This window comes from Vulpes vulpes, chromosome 2 (genome assembly GCF_048418805.1).
Source record: "Vulpes vulpes isolate BD-2025 chromosome 2, VulVul3, whole genome shotgun sequence".
In the NCBI taxonomy this organism is placed as follows: Eukaryota; Metazoa; Chordata; class Mammalia; order Carnivora; family Canidae; genus Vulpes; species Vulpes vulpes.
The window spans coordinates 15,072,095-15,092,276 of NC_132781.1; the positions used below are offsets into that span (position 1 = coordinate 15,072,095).

The following is a 20,182-nucleotide window of genomic DNA, read 5'->3' on the forward strand; positions in this document are numbered from 1 at the left end:
GAAAGAGGCTTCTTAAAGAGGAGGATTATTATTCACTGAGCATCTCGGTGGTCTTGGAGCTTTGCAGAAGGTCCAATGAACAGTTTTGAGTCAGGCCTTGTAAGTCAAGCATTCACATGGGGCATACACCTTAGGCAAAGGCCAGTGGTGGAATCAGGGCAAGTGGACTAAGCAGAGGCCTGGGAGAGGTGAGGTTTGGACAAAAGGGAAATTGATAAAGACCCTCAGATGCCATTTTGAACATCTAGATTTAATTGATGGACAAAGAAGTTCTTAAGCAGTTAGACACGAAGGAAATATTCCAGTGAAAGAAACTTTACAATGGCGGGTGGGGGAGAGAGGATGGACAAGGAGGCTCAGTGAGGTTTTTGCTGGAGTCCAGATGAGAGGCTTGGAGTCCCAGGCTGGGTGTGCCTTTGCCACGCAGAGCCACAATGCCTGATGGGGGCCTGGTTGGCCACTGTGGCTGGGGAATGGGAGGGCTGCAAGTGTGGCCTCCTAGGGGGGCAGAGTTGTCCTGGCTGCCCCTTGTTGGGGGGGTGCAGGCTGGCTGTGGATGAAAGGTGGGGCTGTTTCTCGTGGGCTCTGAGGAAGGACTTGGGCAGTAGGATACTCATTCATTCACTTTCTCATTCAAACATTTTCCAAGTCTCCACCACATTATCTGGAACTGTGCTACCTGAAGACAGTAATACAGGGGACACAAGACCCTCTGGGTGTCTTGCCCTTACAGAGCTAACAGCTAGTAATGCAGATAAATGAGGACATTATAGCACAGTAAAGCAAGAGCAGTGACAGAGACATCAGACAAGACTGCTGTGGAGCCTGTAGCTGGCTTGGCCTCAGTCAGAACTCAAGATGAAGACTTCTTGAAACCTGGGGCAGAGGTAGGGTCCATGGAGATCTCAGCCCAGTCCCTCTTATCCCCTGAACTCTTGACTTTTGGGTTCAGATCCTTAATCTAGAGCGAGCCAGTCCTACCTTTTGACCACCCTCCCACCAACTCAACTGTAGCCTAGTGCCCTGTCTCTGTGATTACTGGCTATGGGGCTTGTTGCCTCAAGACTCCCCTAATCTCTCACAGGCACTGATTTGCAGCCTCCCCAAGAGCTCCTTGGGGCCTGACTCCCAAACTCAAGGAGCCCACATATATTGGATGTGGCATCCCCATGGTGATAAGACCCAGGCTAGAAAGAAAGGGCTAGAAGGGGAAAGAGTACAGGCCTTCTCTCTCTCTCTCTTCTCAAGTTTGTCCCTTCCCAAATGTCCTGTTACAGCTCTCTCCATCCTGTTTCCCCCTCCTCCACTGAGCGTGGAAAGGTGCTGTTTGCCCTGTGCTTGATTCCCAGGGCAACAGTCCAGGCAGCAGGTGTGTGTGTTGAACAAGGCCATCTCTGGAGCAGAGTGGCTGGAGATGAGCTTTGTTTAAATATTAAATAAGTCAATCATTAATCAAGCCTGGCTTGGTGCCCAGCTACCCACTGTCTCTATTTGAGAGGGCCTGGAGTGGGGCAGGGAGGGCCATGGGATAGTTTGTGAGGATACTTGCATCTCATAAAGCTGACAAGCAGCTTTTGGGGTTGGATTATGCAGCTCAACACAGAATAGACCAGAGAATCAGCAGAAAGATGTGCTGGATAGCATATAGAGCACAGTACTTGTGAACTGGGCACCAGTGATGTGTACAGAATGTCCAGTTCTACATTTTATACAGGGACTGAAGCAGTGTCCTGTTTCTAGCCAGAAACCTTGGGCACTGCAGTCCTGGCCCAGACCCACAGCTGGGCTCCTGAAGAAAACAAGACTGTGTGAAGAAGTCTGGGACATGAATTGGGGTAGGGGATGGATTGGAGGGAGACAATCACTGGGTCACTAAAACCATGGTTCCTGAGCCCTCCCTAGGGGAAGGAGGTTGGTCTGGCATCCAAGGTACACATGGACTCACAGAATCAGTAGCTGGTGCACATGGCTTCACATACATCAGTTCCATACACACAATTACAAACCCCCATGTACCCAGATCTGCCACAGTTGCACCCACTGCAGTTAGACACTATGCATGCAAGTTGTCCCCTCTCCAGCGTTCTAGTCCTCTCTGCCTTGGTCACCCTCCTCTTGCCCTCCAGCCTCACCAGTCATACGGGTGTCTAGTCCCAGCTCCACCATTCAGCTCTCATCCACGGAGGCTTCCTGTAGTGCTGCATGAAAACCCGAATGGTCAGGCCGATTGAGCACAGCATCAGGATGAGGCAGAGGCTTAGCAGGATCCACTGTCTTTTGGCAACTAGGCGGGGGTCCATGGCTATGCCCAGGAAGTAGGCCTTAGGCTGTGTCTCAGGTGTGCTGGTATCCCGGGAACCGCTGGCCTGGGCGTCCGTGGCCGGAGCATTGGTTGCCTGGGGCAGTGACTTTTTTTCCAAGAAGTATAGCCTGTAGGCCAGCACTAGGGCTGCCAGGAACATGATAAAGCTGAGAGCCAGCAGCACCCACTGCCCATATTTGGCCTGGTCAGGGTCCAGCTCTAGATTCAGAAATGCCACCTTCTCTGTGTCTTTTTCTGTAGAAGATACGGGAGTCTTACAGAACAGATAAAATGAGGAAGGGAGCCCTTGGGGTGCCCCATGGAAATCAGAGTACCTGACTGCCACTGGCCTCCTCCCTCAGCCTCAGGCACCTACCTTCCAAGGCATAGGTGAGGGCATTGCCCTGGAAGGAGGGTGAGAAAAAGGAGTAGAAGGGAGAGGAGGGGGAGATGGGCATAGCTAGCGCTCCATCCCCATGGTGCCCAGTGGTGGCTCCGTGCAAGGTTCAGGAGAAAAGAAGCCCACCCTGTGCTCAGATGCCAACCTGGCACTCTAACTGAATGCTGTGCAAGGAAGCAACTGAGCCAGTGGCTAGGCCATGGGCCGTGGTCTTGCCAAGGCTGCATCAGGTGCAGATGGGGTCACGTAGGAACAATGCTGTTGTTTGTTGGAGCCAGGTCATAGACAGGCTAAGGGTTAAGGCTGGATTGGGGTGGGGACTGGCCCAGGGCAGGCTAGAGTAGGGCTTGCGGCTATACCAGAGCTGGCATCAGGGTCAGATTATCAAACCTTCAAAGGTACAGCTGAAGTCTGGCCAGCCCAAGATCTCCCCCTGCCGCACATTCTCGGTGACCAGCCAATTCAGCAGGGGCTTGAAGTAGGTCATGAGGGCCTTTGTAGACATTTGGGTCTGCCCAGTTATCTTCTGCAGGACTTCTGGCCAGGGCTTGCTTGAACCCAGCTTTAGGACATCCCTGGGAGAGTGGATACAGCTGTGAGGCTGTGTGGGAGCATCAGCTGGTGTTGCTGAGATTCCCTCAGTGTGCCCAACCCTGCCCTATGGCTCAGGGCATGATCCTGGAGTTCCGGGATCGAGTCCCACATCGGGCTCCCTGCATGGAGCCTGCCTCTCCCTCTGCCTGTATCTCTGCCTCTCTGAATCTCTCATGAATAAATAAATAAAAAATCTTAAAAAAGATATTCTAGAGAAGTTCAGGAGAAAAGACATCTTCCCATAGAGCTCAGTGCAGTGGATAAAATCACAAGCTCTGAAATGAGACTGACCTGGGTTCGAATCCTGTGGGGCCTCAGGCAAGTGACTTAACCTATCTGAGTCTCAGTTTTCATATTCGTAAAATGGAGATAACAGCACTATTTCCTCGGACTGGCATGATGATTAAATAGACACAATGCTGGGATCATAGTAGGCAGGCAATAAATGTTAGCTGCTTGTTATTGTTATTGCCACTGTGATGATTATTATTCTCCTGGACTCAGATAGGCATAAAGTCTTGAGGCGCTGTTTCCCATAAGGTGCTCTGTGTCAGTAGGGGAGGAGCCACTCCTTTCTGGTCTCACAGGGAGCGTTTGAGAGGATTAGGGAGATCGAGAGCGTGGGATGTGTTCTGTGTACTGCCTGGAGCACTGCACAAATGTCAGCTGTGTCTCAAAGTACTCCAGTGTTTGGTGGCAAGGGGACCAGCCTGAGGCTTGGTGGGGGTACAGAATGTGCTGAAGCCAGGGCTCTGGGCTGCTCCCCACCAGGGCCCCCTATGGAGGCAGTGGGGAGGCATTCATTGATCCTTCTTAATCTGTATCCCCATCTAACCAGGAGAGAGATGGGCTCTAGAGACCCACAAGTCAGATCATGGAGTCTAGACAAACAGGAACAGCTTCAAGATTCAGCAGTGCTACTTATGGGCCTATAACCTCAAGCCATCAACTCATCCCCTCTTAACCTCAGTTTCTCTATCAGTAAAATGGGCCCTATTAATATCCGCCTTTCACTGTGGTGCAGATCAAGCCACATGTTGGTGGTGAAAGAGGGCTTTGTAGCACGCACATATTTGCATGCATCGCTTCATAACCAGAGGAGAAAGATCGACAGGGAAACTAAAGTTTAGTGGACCCTTGACAGAAACCATGAGGGAAATACATAGTTAAGATCCTAGAGAGGGACACCTGGGTGGCTCAGTGGTTGAGCGTCTGCCTTCAGCTCAGGGCGTGATCCTGGAGTTCCGGGATCAAGTCCCACGTCGGGCTCCCTGCATGGAGGCTGCCTCTCCCTCTGCCTGTATCTCTCTGCCTGTCTCTCTGGGTCTCTCATGAATAAATAAATAAATAAATCTTTTTAAAAAAAGATCCTAGAGAAGTTCAGGAGAAAAGTTATCAAGACTAAAAGAAAAACAAAACAAAATCTCACAACTAACTGCAGGTAAGAGGATTTTATCAGATACTGGGTCCTGGGGGCAAGGAAGGATCTGATGGGGGATGAAATTTTCGACTTTGGAAATCATCTACCTATTTGAAACAGTCCTTCAGGCTCGGTGGGACAAGAGGTTTGACTAAAGCCCAGCTCACAGCCAATGTGGCCAGCATGCGAGACTGGCAAAGGTAGCAACTGGTCACTTCCTGGAACCCTCAGCTCCAAGATGCCAGCTACGGGCCCCATGGACAAGGTCAGGCCTACCATGGCTGGCCAGACGAGCCAAGGGCTTTGGGAACTTGGACCAAGTCCACCTCAACTCTCCATTCCCAGCAGAACCAATCCAGAGCAATCACATATAGGAAGATGAGTCAAATTCTAAGATATATTAGGTAAAAGAGCAGCCAAGAATCTTGCCCTCCCTCTTCTCCTCCACAAGTACTCGTCCCCCCACACACACAACCTATATTCCACTCTGCTGCTGTCTCACTTCCCCAAATCTCACGACATCCCCCTTTCTCAGAGCCCTCTCCTCTGCCCTCTGCCCAGAAGATATCGAGATAGCATTCAAAGTCCTAAACGTGGAACTTGGGGTCTTCCCTGGAATCCAGGGGTTTGATGTCAATGTGTGAGGATGGATGAACAATGACCAGTGATGACTGGCAGGGCCTCTACATGCCTTGGTGCCAAGTCAGATCCTGTGAGCCTTGTGTGGCCTGGTTTGGTGGGGTGGTGGTAGGAGAGGGGAAAGTGAGGATGACCGAGGTCAAATGTCCCACCAATCAAGTGGTGAAGGCTCAGCATTAAAAGTGAGTTGATGTGTAGAAAACATGTCTGCTATTTCTTGCACACCTACTTTTGGGGAGAGAGATCCCTCCTTGGTCGCCTGACATGACCTCTTCACCCTCTGCATGTTCACCAAAGCCCTTTCCTACTGCACCTGCTCCTTTCTTATATTATGGTATTGATTTATCCTGTGGCCCATTGCCCCCTGCTGGACACAGGGTAGGCTGATTGGCATGTGCACAAGTGAATGTTTGCTGAATGAATAAATGATGGGCAGCTAGAGACACGAATGCAGAGAGCAGAGAGGCCCCTCATGTTCCACACATTCAGGAAAGCTCAAACATGGACAGTTGGCTACAATAAACCCCCATAGTGTGAAAAGATGGAAAAGCAAACAGACTAGGTTGATAATCAGCATGCAAGGTGCAGCCCTCCCTGGGAGCAAAGCCAGGGAGGGGATCAGTTCTGCAACGCCATCTGGCCTAGTGGTTACTGACAAACTGCGTGGTGGAATCACAAATATGCTCATTAAATTCACAAAGGATACCAAATGATGTGGCTATATTAATCCTCTGGGATAGAGGAGTAAAACTCAAGATGACCTTGACCAATTAGGGCAATGGATCTACTGAAATGGGTTGAAAATTAGTGAGGAAAAGACCATGTCAGTGGGTGGGCTGCATCTCAGTGGTTGGAGCACTGATTTTAGAGCCAGCAGACCTAGACCTGCTAGGTCTAGCTGCTCTAGACCGAGATCTAGAGACCTAGATCTAACCTCGGACCAGACCTGTATCCCTTGATTAGTGGAGGCAACAGCATGGATAAGAATGTGTTCTACAGTCCATTTGAGACTCGAAGTCTGATTTTGCATTTGCTAGATGAGTGATGTGCAATCACATTATTTCTCTTAGCTTTAGCTTCATTATTTATGAAATGTGGCTAATCATATCCACTTTGCACGTTATAAGCTGCTAACGTGAGACCTTGTAAGAGTGCTCCTGAGAGAGCCTAGCCTCTACTAGCAAATGCTTCCCACCATCGGGTCAGCCTCCCACCCTTCCATGTTTGCTTCAGGACCAAAACCAACCCCACAGAGGCAGGAATGGAAAGGATGGCTGGAGGCAAAGTGCAGGAAAAAAGATTTGGGGTAGGGAGTCGAAGTGGACTACATGCTGACCAGAGCACCCTGAAGGTTGGTGTGAAAGCAACCGGATCAGCCTGGGAGCTGGATGCAGGCACCTCCAAGAAGAGGTGGGAAAAGCAGTATGCACCCAAGGGTGCATCAGATGCTGCTAAGGGTAGGCAAGCACCTTGAGAGGAAAGGATGAAGGGATTCAGATGAAAGTCTGAAGGCTGAGGCAGGACTCCGGCAGTGACTTCCCACCTGGGATAGTCTTATTTATTGGTATGTGCGAGTGTGAGTCTGTGCATGTGGGTGCACATGTACACACGTGTGTGTATGTGTGGTGGTGACTGTGTGAAGTTTGCATGTGAGTGTGTGCATGTATGTGGGTGTGAGAATGACTCTGTGTATGTGTGTGTGTGAGAGAGAGACAGAGAGAGAGACAGAGAGAGACAGAGAGAGAGAGGGCAGGAGGGGCTAAGCCATTTCTCTTGACCATAAAGGGCTACACACAAGGAAATGGGCTCCAATTACTGTAGGAGAGACTACAGTATGACACAAAGACAAACTTCCACCAAACTATAAGGCTTGCTCAGGGTGCCTAGGGTGGCTTAGGGAGGAGAGGGGTCCAGGGACAGGCTTCCAGCCAGCAGCAGAAGAGTTGAGAACAAGTGAGGAAGGAGAGCACTCACTCCAGGAGCTTCCCAGCCTTCTTGGAGTTATAGATGTCACACCGGTGCAGTGGCCCTATATGGCCTGAGGCCTTGCACAAAGACTCGTGGAACTGGAACTGGAGCACGAGGCTGAGGAAGTACCTGGGTAGAGAAATGTGAGGGCAGGCTGGGGAGCTGGTGTCAGGGGTGGGAAGCCCAGAGCCATTTGGAGCCTGGCAACTCTCACATGCAGTGGTACGAGGGCTCCTCTAGGGCCCAGTCTTGCTGGGCAGAGGCTCCTCTGGCAAGGTCCCACCTTAGCCTGGCCTGAGAATACTGCAGGGGCTCTCCTTCCTTCTGAAGCAGCCCTTGCCTCCTCCTCTCCTGCCCTCCTCTTGGGGACAGCAGGGGTGCTTTAGAATATTCCCAACATCTCAGCCCTCCATGCGGGACCTGATCTAAAAGCCCAAATTATCCCAGGGTGTGGCCCTCAGGAGGCTCTTCAACCCAATGGAAGAGATGGGGGAGGGGGGACAGGGAGACCTTTGGATCTAGGGCCTTCCTGGAAATCCTCAGCCTGATTCCTAGGTCTCCAACCCCCAACTCCCAGAGCTGGTTCTGTTGGCAGGGCCCAGACTGTTACCGTAGGTAGGGCACACTGGCAGAGATGTGGAACTTGGCACCAGGATCAAAGTCCTCCTCTGTCCGAGGGATGGGGGGGCACAGTCCCTGGTATTTCAACCTGCCGGGGAGAATAGGATGCTAGTACCACCCAGCTGGGTTCTTAGAGCCTTACCCTTCGACGTATTTGCACAGCCATCAAAACTGGACTCGGTGGGCACAGGACACTTAATGCATTTTTAGAGATTAAATGAGTTGAAAACACATGGGATTGGGAATCAGAATCAAATAGTAACAGTAGTTAACACCGACTTCCTCTGTGGAGGAACCATGTTAAGACACTGACAGCCTTGGTTCTCAGGACATGGGAGGGAAGGGGCTGGGCAAGGTCTTGCTTCTAATGCTAACAATGGAGATGGTTACAGACCAATCAACAAGGCATCTGACAAGAAGGGCCAAGGAGAAACAGAATAGCATCTCTGTGGCATAGCACTGTTATTATTCCCATTTTACGGATGAGGAGACCAATGTTTAGAGGTCAGGGAACTGGTGGGAGGTCGTAGAACTAGTCACTGGCAGATCGCATTAACTTTCAAGTTCAGGTCTGGCTTTGTACTTCTGTGCTGTGTGACTGTGCAAAAGTTAATGATTGTCACTGATCCCTGTTGCAAAATGTTGTCTGTAAATGGGATAAAATGGTCCATTTTGGGGGAGGAGACAAAGCCTATGAAAGGTTCTCATCGTTTGATTGTTGGTGCACTGGTTGCCTCCAAGCCATCCTCTGGGGCTGCCAGACAGTCAGAAGGTAGCTCCCAGTTGACAGAGCCTTTCTTGTTCAGATACAGGAAGTTGCCACCTCTGTCCCTTAGGCCCTGGCTTCCATCATTGATAGTGGTGGGTGCCGTTGACCCTGGGAGAAAAGGGGCCCCTGCAAGTACCCTAGATGGCTGGTAGGGTTGCCCTTAGAAGGGTACAAAGTCAAGACTCTGCCAGCTTCACTAGTGAGGACTGGACTTGAATTTGGGGTGGGCGTAGGAGGATAAGTGGATAGAGAAAGGAGCACCCAGCTTTGCCACCCTGGGTCTCTGTGTGACCATGGGCTGGTCACACATTCTTCTTCTGTAAATGACCATGGGATGTTGCACAGGTTCAAAGAAATGTAAAGGCCTCGTGGAGAGCTCTCAGCCCCTTCACAGCCACTCCAGACCATGCTGTGACGGGAACAGGTCAGTCTGAGTGAAGCCTGGTGGAGGTGGAACGCCCTGGCCATGGGCACTCATTATCCCATCAGACAGCCAGTGGTTGGTGAGGAAATGCAACACGGATGCCCCTCACTCAAGAGTGGTGCTCCCTGACTGCTGGTGGGCTCTTTTGGCAGCCCGTTCTCACCTTGGACATGCCTGAGGTTGCTAAACCAGAGGCAGTTGTGCGTGTGTGTTGGGGCAGCAGGAAAAGGGGCGGTGGGCCTGCCTCTCTCCCATGGGGACTCCCTATGGAAAGGAAAGAGCTCAGCCGCCACGCTCCTGCTAGCCCCACTAGGAAGGGAATAGGAAGGGAGAGGAGGAGCAGGTGGGCCTCCCCAGTGGTCAATGTTTTGTTCTTGGAAGAGCCCAGGTGCACCCTCATGTGAGCTTCCCAGCCACCCAGGAACAGACAGGGCCACTTCTAGGGACCCTAGAGAGGTGAAGAGGTCTGCTCAGTGCTGGTGCCAGATGCAGCGTGAGGCCTCATAATTGCCCATGCTGGCCCTATCCACTGTAGTACGGACGCTTTTATCTGGTGACAGCAAACAGCCAACACTACCCCCGATGGTCCCCAAGTCACCAGTGTGGCACACCTAACACTGCCCTCCAAGGAGAGGCAACAGCATCCTACAGCAAATGGGCAGTATCCTTAAAGCTGCCCGGAAAGCCGTCCTCCCCACCTGAGGTTCCACCACTCCTGGTTGTAGACATCCTTCTGGATGGTGCCATCAAAGACCTTCCAGCGGAACAGGTCCATCAGGTAGGAGAAAGGGATGAAGGCGATCTTCTCCAGGGCAACGCTCATCAGGAAATTGACCTCCTCCTCTGGGGAAGGTGGGGCAGTCAGGGGGTGGCTCCTGGCTCTCCCTCCCTTTAGGCTTGCCCAGAGGGCCGGAGCTGCAGCCTCAGGCTTGGTTGCCCTGCTACGGTCCTCTTGGTTCCCGTCACCTGAGTCTTGGTGCTGGTGACTGAGAAGGCCTCTGTTGAGCAGGTACTTGTGGGAGGAGGCTGAGAGGGTGATCACTGACCCCACAGCCTCTTCAAAGGCTGGGTTGGCGCCTGCGCGGAAGATCACAGAGAGGTTCCTGTACTGCAGGAAGTACTGGATATGGCCCATCTGGTGGAAGATGGAGAGCAGGTCTTCTACGGTCACCTCGGTGCACTTCTTTATCCTAGGGTTAAATGGCAGGGGTCAAGGAGCATGGGGAGGCCCTGGGAGAAGGGGAGGTCTCTCTATTTGGACTCCATTAAGGGACTGGTGTAGTTGGGCTGGCGACCACCGAGGCCTTGGGTGCTGTCCCTTCTCACTCCAGGTCCCCCTCACCACGTGCCAGCTTGCATCCCCCTCCGCTGCCTGGCTCCAGTCCTGCTCACACCCCTCCTTACACACCTCCCAAGACAGGCAGATAGAGGGAGAGTGGATGGAGTAGAAGAAGAGTGAGAGTGGGGCAGGAGGCTGGTGCTGACGCAGGGTGAGACCTGAAGTCCCTGCCGTTGTAAAAGTCCCAGGCAGAGGCATGGCATTCCACCTCTCGCCCGTCAGCTGGCCTTTCCATCATCGAGTTTTTCCAGAAGCTGGGAGGGGTGGAAAGCATCCCCAGGGAGGTGAAGAACTTTTCAGCCTCTTCGAACATTTTTGAGGGCTTCCAGTGCTGTGGGGAAGAGTGGGTACATGGGGCCCTGCCCGGGGGTGCAGAGCAGGCAGGGGCAGACGGAGGCAGTGTACTAACCTGGCTTTTCATGATCTTCGTAATATCCTCAGGGGGTTTCTTCGGGAAGGGCAGGACCAGGTCTAAGATGTTGACCCAGGACTGAGCCCACATGTTCCCTGGAAGGAGAGTGGAGGGGCTCAGGGGAGGCAGGAGACAATCTCTCCCTTTACCAAGTGCCAGCTGGGAGGCCGACTCCGCCCAGCCCACCCTGCCACCAGCTGGGGCTTTACCCAGAAGGTGGGCAGGGATGGGCCCCCTTGGGTCGATGAGCTCGGGCCCGTAGTGGCGATGTAAGGCCCGGCGCACGTAGGCGTGGAGGTTCAGGTAGAGTGGCTGCAGCTCCTGGTAAAGCTGCTCCAGATCGTCTTCTAGCGTTTCAGACTCATACTTGGACCGCCACAAGGCCCCCATGTCTTTGTAACCTAGGGCAGGAGAGAGGCACTCACCACCCACCCTCCCTTCAGCCCTGGCCTGGCAGGCAGGAGACACAGGCACTTTTTGGGGGAAGGCACTTGACCCTCCTCCTCAGGGTCTTCATCTGCCAAATGGGCAGCGTGCCTCCCAAGGTCACCGTTCAGATTGGATGAGATCAGGGGTGGAAAAGCACTTAGCAAAGTACACCCTCGGTGCTCCTCACTGTACCTGGTTGTATAGGACCCAGGTAAGGCCTAGGTCCTCATACCCACCTTGAGCCCCACCCGTCCAAGCCCTAAGACCACTGGACTCCTTTCCAATCCTCCCAAAGACTGGCTTCTCCCATCGTGGGGCCTAGGAGGCTCTTTGACTTCTTGTCTGCCTTCTTTCAGGCCTTGGGGAAGTGTCTAGAGGCCTCCCCTTCTCCTCTCTCAGCATTTGTCCAGAGATGTGCATTTGCACAAATCTTGTCTGTCAGACCATAAGCCCTACCTAGGAGGGCAAGGCATCTTTTCTGTCTTTTCACTTATGTAACCTTAGAACCTCTCCAGGACCTGGGACACAGCAGGTGCTCAAGCAATGTTTGCAGACCAATGGTGAATGAGCCACCTTTGCTTCTCCCAACTGCAGGGCTCAGGGTCTCCATCTCCAGGTCCTACTACTGCCTTGACCCCCTGCAGACTCTGCTTTGCCTTTCCACCAAGACCTGTGCTGTGTGCCATCTGTACAGGGTGGGCTGAATGGGTTGGTGGCAGGGGTTTGGGGGGTTTGATGGGGGGTGGTAGTGTAAGGGCCTCACCGTTGAGGTTAGCAGCCTTGTTGCTGAGCTGCACATAGCGCTCAAAGGTGATACGGAGCTGACGACCCACAGCATCCCGCCAGCCCTGCCAGGCCCACAGCAACTCCTTCTGGTCACGGGAGGTAGCCATGACTTCTTGGAGGTCTGTGCCCAGAAAAGCCAAGGTAGGACCCACCCACTTCTGCTTGTCTTCCGCCCTCACCTGCCTAAAGCAGCCCCCCGACCCCCACTCTCCAACAAGTGAGTGCGGTTGGGGCAGGGAGGCAATGGGAGTCGGGGTAGGCTCGAGGACAGGGCTGCTGCCAGAGACTTTGCGGTTGGACAGGGGACTGGGCTTGGGTGCTCACCAGGCTCCAGGGGCATGCAGGGTCCCTCATTCAGGCACACCTGGGCCATGCTGTATGTCGTCTCCATGTAGGCCAGAAGCTGATTGTACTGCGGGAGCAGGTGTCACCTAGGGCAGGCCTGTGCCCTGGGGCCCACCCCAATGCTAGCCCCACCAGCTGGGAGGGGCAGGCCTGAGGCAGCTTCCCACCAGCCTCTGTTCCTCTCCTCCTCCAGAGGAAGCTCTGGCCCTGCCTGCCAACCTCCCTCTGCCCAGACACCCTGGCTTCTCGCCCGGCCAGCCCACCCACCCCTGGGGTGGGGAGCATGTGCCTGGAGACCTGGGGGCTCCGTCCATCACCTCCCGGAGCTCGTCCTGGGGCAGGGCCGCCTTGTCTATGTTCAGCAGCTTACTCAGCAGGCGCTTCACATCCGGGTCCTGGAACCTGGAGGTCTTAAACAGGCGGGCCCGGGTGCCAAAGTACAGCATGTGCTTGGATCTCTCTGAGTCCTTGTGCAGCTGGAATGAGGGTCTTACTTACTTACCATGTGAAGGTGGTGGAGGGAGAAAGGGCCCACATCGAGCTCCAGGGTCACGCCCACCCCCCCCCCCAAGCCTCCTTTGAGGGTTCAGAATCACTGAAGATTTGCTACAAGAAGAGAAGGAGTCTGGGTCCTTAAAAGCAAGGAGATGATATTTATGAGGGGAAAGAAACATGAGATTCTTGCTCAGAGAGCTTTGGGGGCCACCAAGAGGCCCAGAGCTTGCAGCCTGCTTTGACATGTACTTTAGGGATTCCCTCTTTCCTCTAGGTCTGGACAGGGGCAGAAGATGTGGACCCTCCCCCAAGATCCCCGAGAAGAGCAAGGAAGAAGGGGCTGGAATTGAAGTGGTATCACACCATCTCCTCCCGATTTTTCTTGGTGATGTTGGTGACATAGTTCCAGGTGGCCTCCATGAACTGGCTCCACACAATTTGGGCAGTTTGGTCATAAAACTGCAGGAACGCCTTTGCCACGGTCTCATTGTAGAACCTGCCTGTGGAGAAGGAGGTGGACATCATGATGTCCCGGGAGGGGCCTGCCCCCGACTGGTCCCCTTGTCTGCTCCCATATTTCTCCAGGTCTCAGCCCCACCTAAGCTCTGATGACCTTGGTACTGAGCCATGGCAAGAGCTGCCCATAACAGAAGAGAACAAGTAGGAAAGGTCCATGGCAAGTCCATCTTGTGCCCATGACCAAGAGAACAGCAGAGCTGAGTGAGGCTATGGGCCAATCAAGGTCCAGCTCCATATTGTGACATCAGGGGCTGAAGGCTTAGCCATGGAATGTCAGAACTGGAAAACCCCCACCCACCTTCTGGTCTGGCTATTCCCATTTTACAGGTGAGGAGACTGAGGTCAAGTCATGTGACAGGGTTCACACAGCTAGATAGTCACAGAACCAAGGAGAGAACCAGGGCTCTTAACTTTTAAGCCAAAGCTTCTTCTAGTCTATTTGGTCACCTTTCCTTGGTGACCACCCTTGGACCTTGGCCTGGGATTGAGGAGACCCTCGCCCTCCACAGGCTTGTCTCTGAGAAGGTGATGATGATAGGATGATAGATGAATGGATGAGTGGATGGATAGATGTATGGAAGTGACATCTCTGGGTCTCTGGAATCCGGCAGCACAGCTGTCTCTCCCTGTTCTTCTGACTTGACCTCCTATGTTCTCATTTTTGGCCTCCTTCTCTCTTACGGTATGTGTAATCTCTCCTGGGGCAATGCAGGGCCCTTCCTCCCTTCCCCTGGTCCTTATATCTGTTTCCCCAGGGATAGCGTGATGCTATGAGTTTGTAGTCCAGCGAAAGCACAGAAGGCAGAGGGCTGTGGGGGCTGTGGGGGAATGTGTGGCTGGTACCTTCCATTCGGGATGCATGTCCCAAAGTACCTGAGCCTGGTTTGAGCACCAGCTGGCAGGACCCCGGCTCTCTGCTAGCCTTTGGTGACTCACCACTAGCCTGACACACTTAGTTTGGGGGAGATGAGTCCCTCTATCTCACTTTGGGATTTCTTCCTCATATTCACTTTCTTCCACACTCACATGCCCTCCACTCTCTAGTCTTATTACTCCCCCTTCTTGACCCAGGTGCACCCACAACCCCCCAGATGCTTCACCTCTGCACATGAGCTGACATCATTACCAGAGAAACTGATCAAATAAGTCTCCAAATATGATGCTATGATCAAAATTATTTAAGATACAAAGAAAAAAAAATCAGTGACACTTCCAGTTAAGGTGGGCAACTGAGGTCTGCTTCAAGCATATAGAAATGCTTGATAAAATATAGTATTTTGTTGTTGTTAACTATAGTCATCATGCTGTACGTTACATTCCCCAGGACTTATTTAGCTCATAACCAGAAGTTTACGCCTCAGTTTTTTGTGTATACGTATACCACCTTTTCATTATCATTTACCTGTCATTACACTTAGGTTGTTTCCATGTCTTGGTTATTGTAAATTATGTTGAATGAATGAATATGGGGTGCAGAAATCTTTTCATTTTCTTTGTATAAATACCCAGAAGTTGAAATTGCTGTGATCCTGTAGTGGTTCTATTTTTGACTCTTTGAGGAACCTCCATGCCATTTCCTATAGTGGCTGCCAATTTACATTCCCACTAACAGTGCACTAGAGTACCCTTTCTCTATGTCCTTGCCAGAACTTGTTATTTCTTATCTTTTTGATAATGGCCATTCTACCAGGCATGAGGTGCTATCTAATTGTGGCTTTGATTTGCATTTCCCTGATGATTAGTGATATCGGGCACCATTTCGTGTACTTGTTGGCCATCTGTATGTTCTTTGGAAAAATGTCTACCCAGTTCCTCTGCTCATTTTTTAATTGGATTGTTTGCTTGTTTTGAGTTGTATGAGTTCTTTATATATTTTAGACATTAATCCCTTATTAGATACGTGATTTGCAAATTTTACTCCCACCCTGTAGGTTGCCTTTTTTCATTTTGTTGATGGTTGACTTTGCTGTGTTAAAGTCTTTTAGTTTGATGTCATTCCACCTGTTGATTTTTACTTTTGTTGTCTCTGTTTCTAGTGGCAAATCCAAAAAATCGTTGCCAAGACCAATGTCTAGGAGCTTACAACCTATGTTATCTCCTAGGAGTTCTATGATTTCTGGCCTTATGTTCATGTCTTAAATCCATTTTCAGTTGATTTTTTGGTATGGTATAAAATAGGGATCCAGTTTCATTCTTTTGCATGTGGCTATACAGCTTCCCCAACACCATTTATTGAAAAAACTATCCTTTCCCCATCATATGTTCTTGACATCCTAAATAGATCAACCATATATGGGTGGGTTTATTTCTGGGCTCTCTATTCTGGTTTCATTGATCTATGTGTCTGTTTTTATGCTGATATCACACTGTTGTGATTACTATGACTTTGGAGGGTAGTTTGAAGACAGGAAGGGTGACACCTCCAACTTTATTCTTCTTTCTCAAGATTGCTTTGGCTATTTGAGGTTAAAAAGTAGTGCTTTTTTAAAAAAATTATATCTTATTTAAATCACTTATTTGAGAGAGAGGAAGAGAGAGAAAACACAGAGGGAGAATGAGAGTGAGAAACAGACTCCCTGCTGAGCAGAGAGCCCCACACGAGGCTTGATCCTAGGACCCCGAGATCACAACCCAAGCTGAAGGCAGACACCTAACTGACTGAGCCACTCAGGTCCCCAAAATGTGCTTTTTAAAATGCAAAATACAGGGTTGAGATGCAAAGCAAGAAAGAGAACTCTTCAGATGCTGAGGAGACAGAGAGGGTTCAGGTAGCAGTGAGTGGGGGCTCTGCAAGAAGCAATCATAAAACTGACCCTGGAGGGGAACCCTGGGTGGCTCAGTGGTCTAGTGCCTGCCTTCCACCCGGGGCCTGATCCTGGAGGCCTAGGATCGAGTCCCACGTCGGGCTCCCTGCATGGAGCCTGCTTCTCCCTCTGCCTGTGTCTCTGCCTCTCTCGCTCTCTCTGTGTGTCTCTCATGAATAAGTAAATAAAATCTTTAGGGAAAAAAAAACTGACCCTGGGGACATGTTCACAACACATGCCACATGCTGTGTGCATGAGACCTTGCAGAAGAATATTGCCACTGGAGATGGCTCATAGGTCAGAACTACAAAGTACAAGTGAGGCTCAATAGTGACTGACAACCAGTCCCCTCTGATCACTTTCCCAGGTGCTAGGGACCCTTTGAGAGCTTTTAGTATATGGATCCTCATGAAAAATAGATGAGGTAAGTACCGTGATCAACACTCCCACTTTACAGTTGAGGAAACCGAGGCACAGAGAGTTTGAGAAACTTTCTCACCATCACACAGCTAGCAAATAGTGGAGGTGGGACTCAAGTCCACATGCTCTGTCTCCAGAGCCTGTGCTAGATGACAGACACATCTCAGGAAGGACGAGTCTTAGAGCAATCTGAAAGAGACTTGAAATATAGATCTTTATACCATATGGAAAGATGAAATGAAACTGGATTAAAGACCTAAACAGAGAGCTAAGATCATGAAACTCTTTGAAGAAATCATATGGGAAAATATTCCTAGCATTAGATTTGGCAGTGCCATCTTGGATAGGACACCAGAAGCACAGACAAAAATGACAACCTAAATCGGACTGGACTTCATCAATTTTAAAAACCTTTGCACATCAAAGGATGCTAACAACGGAGCACAAAGGCAACTCACAGAATGGGAGAAGATATTCGTAAATCACGTATCTGGTAAGTGATTACTATCTGGAAAATATAAAGAACTCTCAAATGCAACAATGAAAAAAAATGAACAACTCAATTCAATGGTGGGAGAAGGACTTGAATAGACATCTCTCTAAAGATGAGACATAAATGGGTAATAAGCACTTGGAAAGATGCTCAGTATCATTAAGTATTAGGGAGATGTAAATCAAAACCATGAGATATCACTAGGATGATTATTACCAAACCACCCAGAAAACCTCACCTGTTGGTGAATATGTGGAAAAACTGGGAGCCCTTGCACATTGCTGCTGGGAATGTATAATAGTGCAGCCACCATGAAAAGTAGTATAGTGGTTCCTCACAAAATTATAGAATTACCATATGATCTAGCAACTCCAATTTGGGGCACATATTCAAAAGAATCAATTCTTTTGATTCAGGTCCTCAGCAAGGACCTGAACAGATAGGTAGAGATGGTTGCAGGACAATATGAATGTACTCAATGCCACTGAACTGCACGCTTAAAAATGGTTAAAATGGGGACACCTAGGTGGCTCAGAGGTTGAGCATCTGCCTTTGGCTCAGGGCATCATCCCAGGGCATGACTCCAGGATGGAGTCCCACATCAGGCTCCCTGCAGAGAACCCGCTTCTCCCTCTGCCTGTGTCTCTGCCTCTCTTTGTGTGTCTCTCATGAATAAATAAAATCTTTAAAAAAAATGGTTAAAATGGTATATTGTATGGTATGTACATTTTACCACACCTTAAAAAAAATACAGATCTTAAAGTGATAAAAAGGAATAAAACCCATGAAGCAAGAGTAGGCTTTTGTGAACACACAGGAGATTTGAAAGAGAAATGTGAAAATGAAAAATAGAGTTATTAAATTGGAACGGTGAAAATCCCTATGGACAGGTAGAGCAGCAGACTGAAATGCAGAACTGGGGCCTGTGAAGACATGACTGGGGAATCTCCTGGAACTCAGGACAGAGAAGGAGATGAGAACCATGAGCAAGGGGGCACCTGGACGGCTCAGTCAGTTAAGTGTCTGCCTGGGGCTCAGGTCATGATCTCAGAGTCCTGGGATTGAGTCCCATCATGCTCCCTGCTCAGCCAGTAAGTCTGTTTCTCCCTCTTCCTCTGCCCCTCCCCTGCTTGTGCTCTCTCTTTCTCTCCCTCTGTCAAATAAATAAATAAATAAATAAATAAATAAATAAATAAAGTCTTTTTAAAAAATCATGAGAGGGTTTGTAAGAACTGTTTTATAGGCTCAGAAAATGGAGTTCTCTGGGTCACATAAGCAGTAAGTACAGAGATAAGATTTGACTCGGGCCTAATCCAAAGCCACCAGATATACTAATGTTAGAGCCAGGGTGGAACAAAAGGGGGTTTGAGAGATCAGAGGCACCGTCCAGCCACCAGACCTACCTTTCGTCCTCATAGGTAAGAGCTGGTCACTAAGGAGAGATCGACTGTCAGACATCAGTAGAGGTACCACAGGGAAGGCCTCAGATCTTAGGGTCACTGGAAAAAGATGCCAGAATGGTCTCTCTTTCTACTGCCACTCCCTCCCCTTCCTCTGCCTTCTTCCAGGTAGACCCAGTCTTATCCTCCTCACTTGAGGAGGCAGCAACAGGAGTCTAAGCAATTTTAATATTTCAAAAGACTGAGGGGATAAGGCTGATCAGGATGTCCCAATGTTAAATTTCTTTGCTCTCTTCGGTCTGTGGCTCAGACCTTTGGGTGTTGAATGCTGGTGTCCTCGTGCTATTCTAACAGCTGTGACAGGCAGTATAAACCCCTATGTTCACAAGGATAGGAAACCGGGTGTTGTGACAATGACCTTTGTCTAGCAGACAAGGAGCTTTTGAAACATCAGGCTGGGAAGGGGAGTAATTAAAAAGTCATTGGTAGTAGAAGGCTTGGAACTATTTAGAGGAGATGTTTATAAATTCCATTGTCCTAAGTATTCATAAACTTCTCCCCGATTGCATATCCAAAATACCGCAGCTCCACATCCTGCTCCATGGACTAGGCCTGTACAACCTAGTCTATGTGCAACACACACACAGGCGCGCGTGCACATGTACACAAAGACACATAAATACACCCAGAGACGAACACACAGGGCAGCTGGAGATGATTGCGGGGTTAAAAAACCCTGAGGACTAAAGGATATTAGGGGACAGTTATTGAGGCTTGGCCTGGCTGGGGTCAAGGCATCAGCAAAGCTAGGCATAGGCTCTCAGCCCAGGGTCCTAATAGAGGGGGCCAGGCTTACAGTGGAAGCCCCTGGTCCTGGCAAACTGCCAAACTCCATTTGGTCAGGTTCTAGACTTGGCATTTATTTATTTTTAAAAAGACTTTGAGAGAGAGTGAGAGCATGAGCAGGGGGAGGGACAGAGGGAGAAGCAGACTCCCCGCTGAGCAGGGAGCCCAACGTGGGGCTCGATCCCAGGACCCCTGGGATCATGACCTGAGCCAAAGGCAGATGCCTAACCCCCTGAGATATCCAAGGTGTCCCAAGACTCGGCATTTAAATATCGGAAAATAGATTGTATGTTAACTAGAAAAAGGATAAATAACTGTGAATATACTATAATCTCATTTAAAACATGTGCTGAGAAAAAACAGTGGGAAGATAGACACCAAAACTGTCAATGGTGAATATCTCTTGAGGTTTATATAAAGGGCTTTTATTTTCTTCATAGTTTGTTTTCTCATTTTTCTATAATAAAGATGTAGATTAAAGTCATGAAAGTGTCCCTCGAAATTCTACTTCGTCCAGCCCACATTGGTTTCTGGAGGGAAGGCTCAGGGCGAGAGTGTGAGTTCGGGGGAAGGGCAGGGGCAGCCTCTGGCAGTGACTCCCTGCGTGAGCACTAGCCCTGCCAGCTTTGGGGCCCTCTCCAGCTGAGGTGGAGGGATCTGGCCCTGGAGCCCACGGGCAATACTCAGGGAACACTGTCTCGTGACACAAGGAGACACGGAGCTGGTGCAGGCAGGAGCCTGAGGTGTGTAAGGGAAC

At 50.2% G+C, this 20,182-nt stretch overlaps 1 protein-coding gene across 1 annotated transcript; it reads right to left on the reverse strand.

The window, feature by feature from the left end:
- Window positions 1-229: 229 nt before the first annotated feature.
- LOC112920644 (angiotensin-converting enzyme-like protein Ace3) lies at window positions 230-18,796 on the reverse strand. The gene is made up of 13 exons (XM_072746862.1): window positions 18,583-18,796; window positions 13,307-13,443; window positions 12,766-12,924; window positions 12,428-12,515; window positions 12,081-12,224; window positions 11,098-11,289; window positions 10,886-10,983; window positions 10,635-10,807; window positions 9,836-10,327; window positions 7,934-8,032; window positions 7,330-7,452; window positions 3,093-3,277; window positions 230-2,557 (listed from the first exon to the last, which is right to left on the reverse strand). Exons 1-13 carry the CDS (start codon window positions 18,635-18,637, stop codon window positions 2,148-2,150), a joined length of 2,355 nt encoding a protein of 784 aa, XP_072602963.1. The 5' UTR covers window positions 18,638-18,796; the 3' UTR covers window positions 230-2,147.
- Between the last annotated feature and the right edge of the window lie 1,386 nt (window positions 18,797-20,182).

Excerpts from the sequence above, each read along its gene's own strand:
- LOC112920644 (XM_072746862.1), bottom strand. The coding sequence starts at position 18,637 with ATGTCTGACAGTCGATCTCTCCTTAGTGACCAGCTCTTACCTATGAGG. Across the intron at positions 12,225-12,427 it reads CTGCATGCCCCTGGAGCCTG|ACCTCCAAGAAGTCATGGCT; the intron begins GTGAGCACCCAA and ends TTCTGGGCACAG. Across the intron at positions 2,558-3,092 it reads CTTCAGCTGTACCTTTGAAG|AAAAAGACACAGAGAAGGTG; the intron begins GTTTGATAATCT and ends TATCTTCTACAG.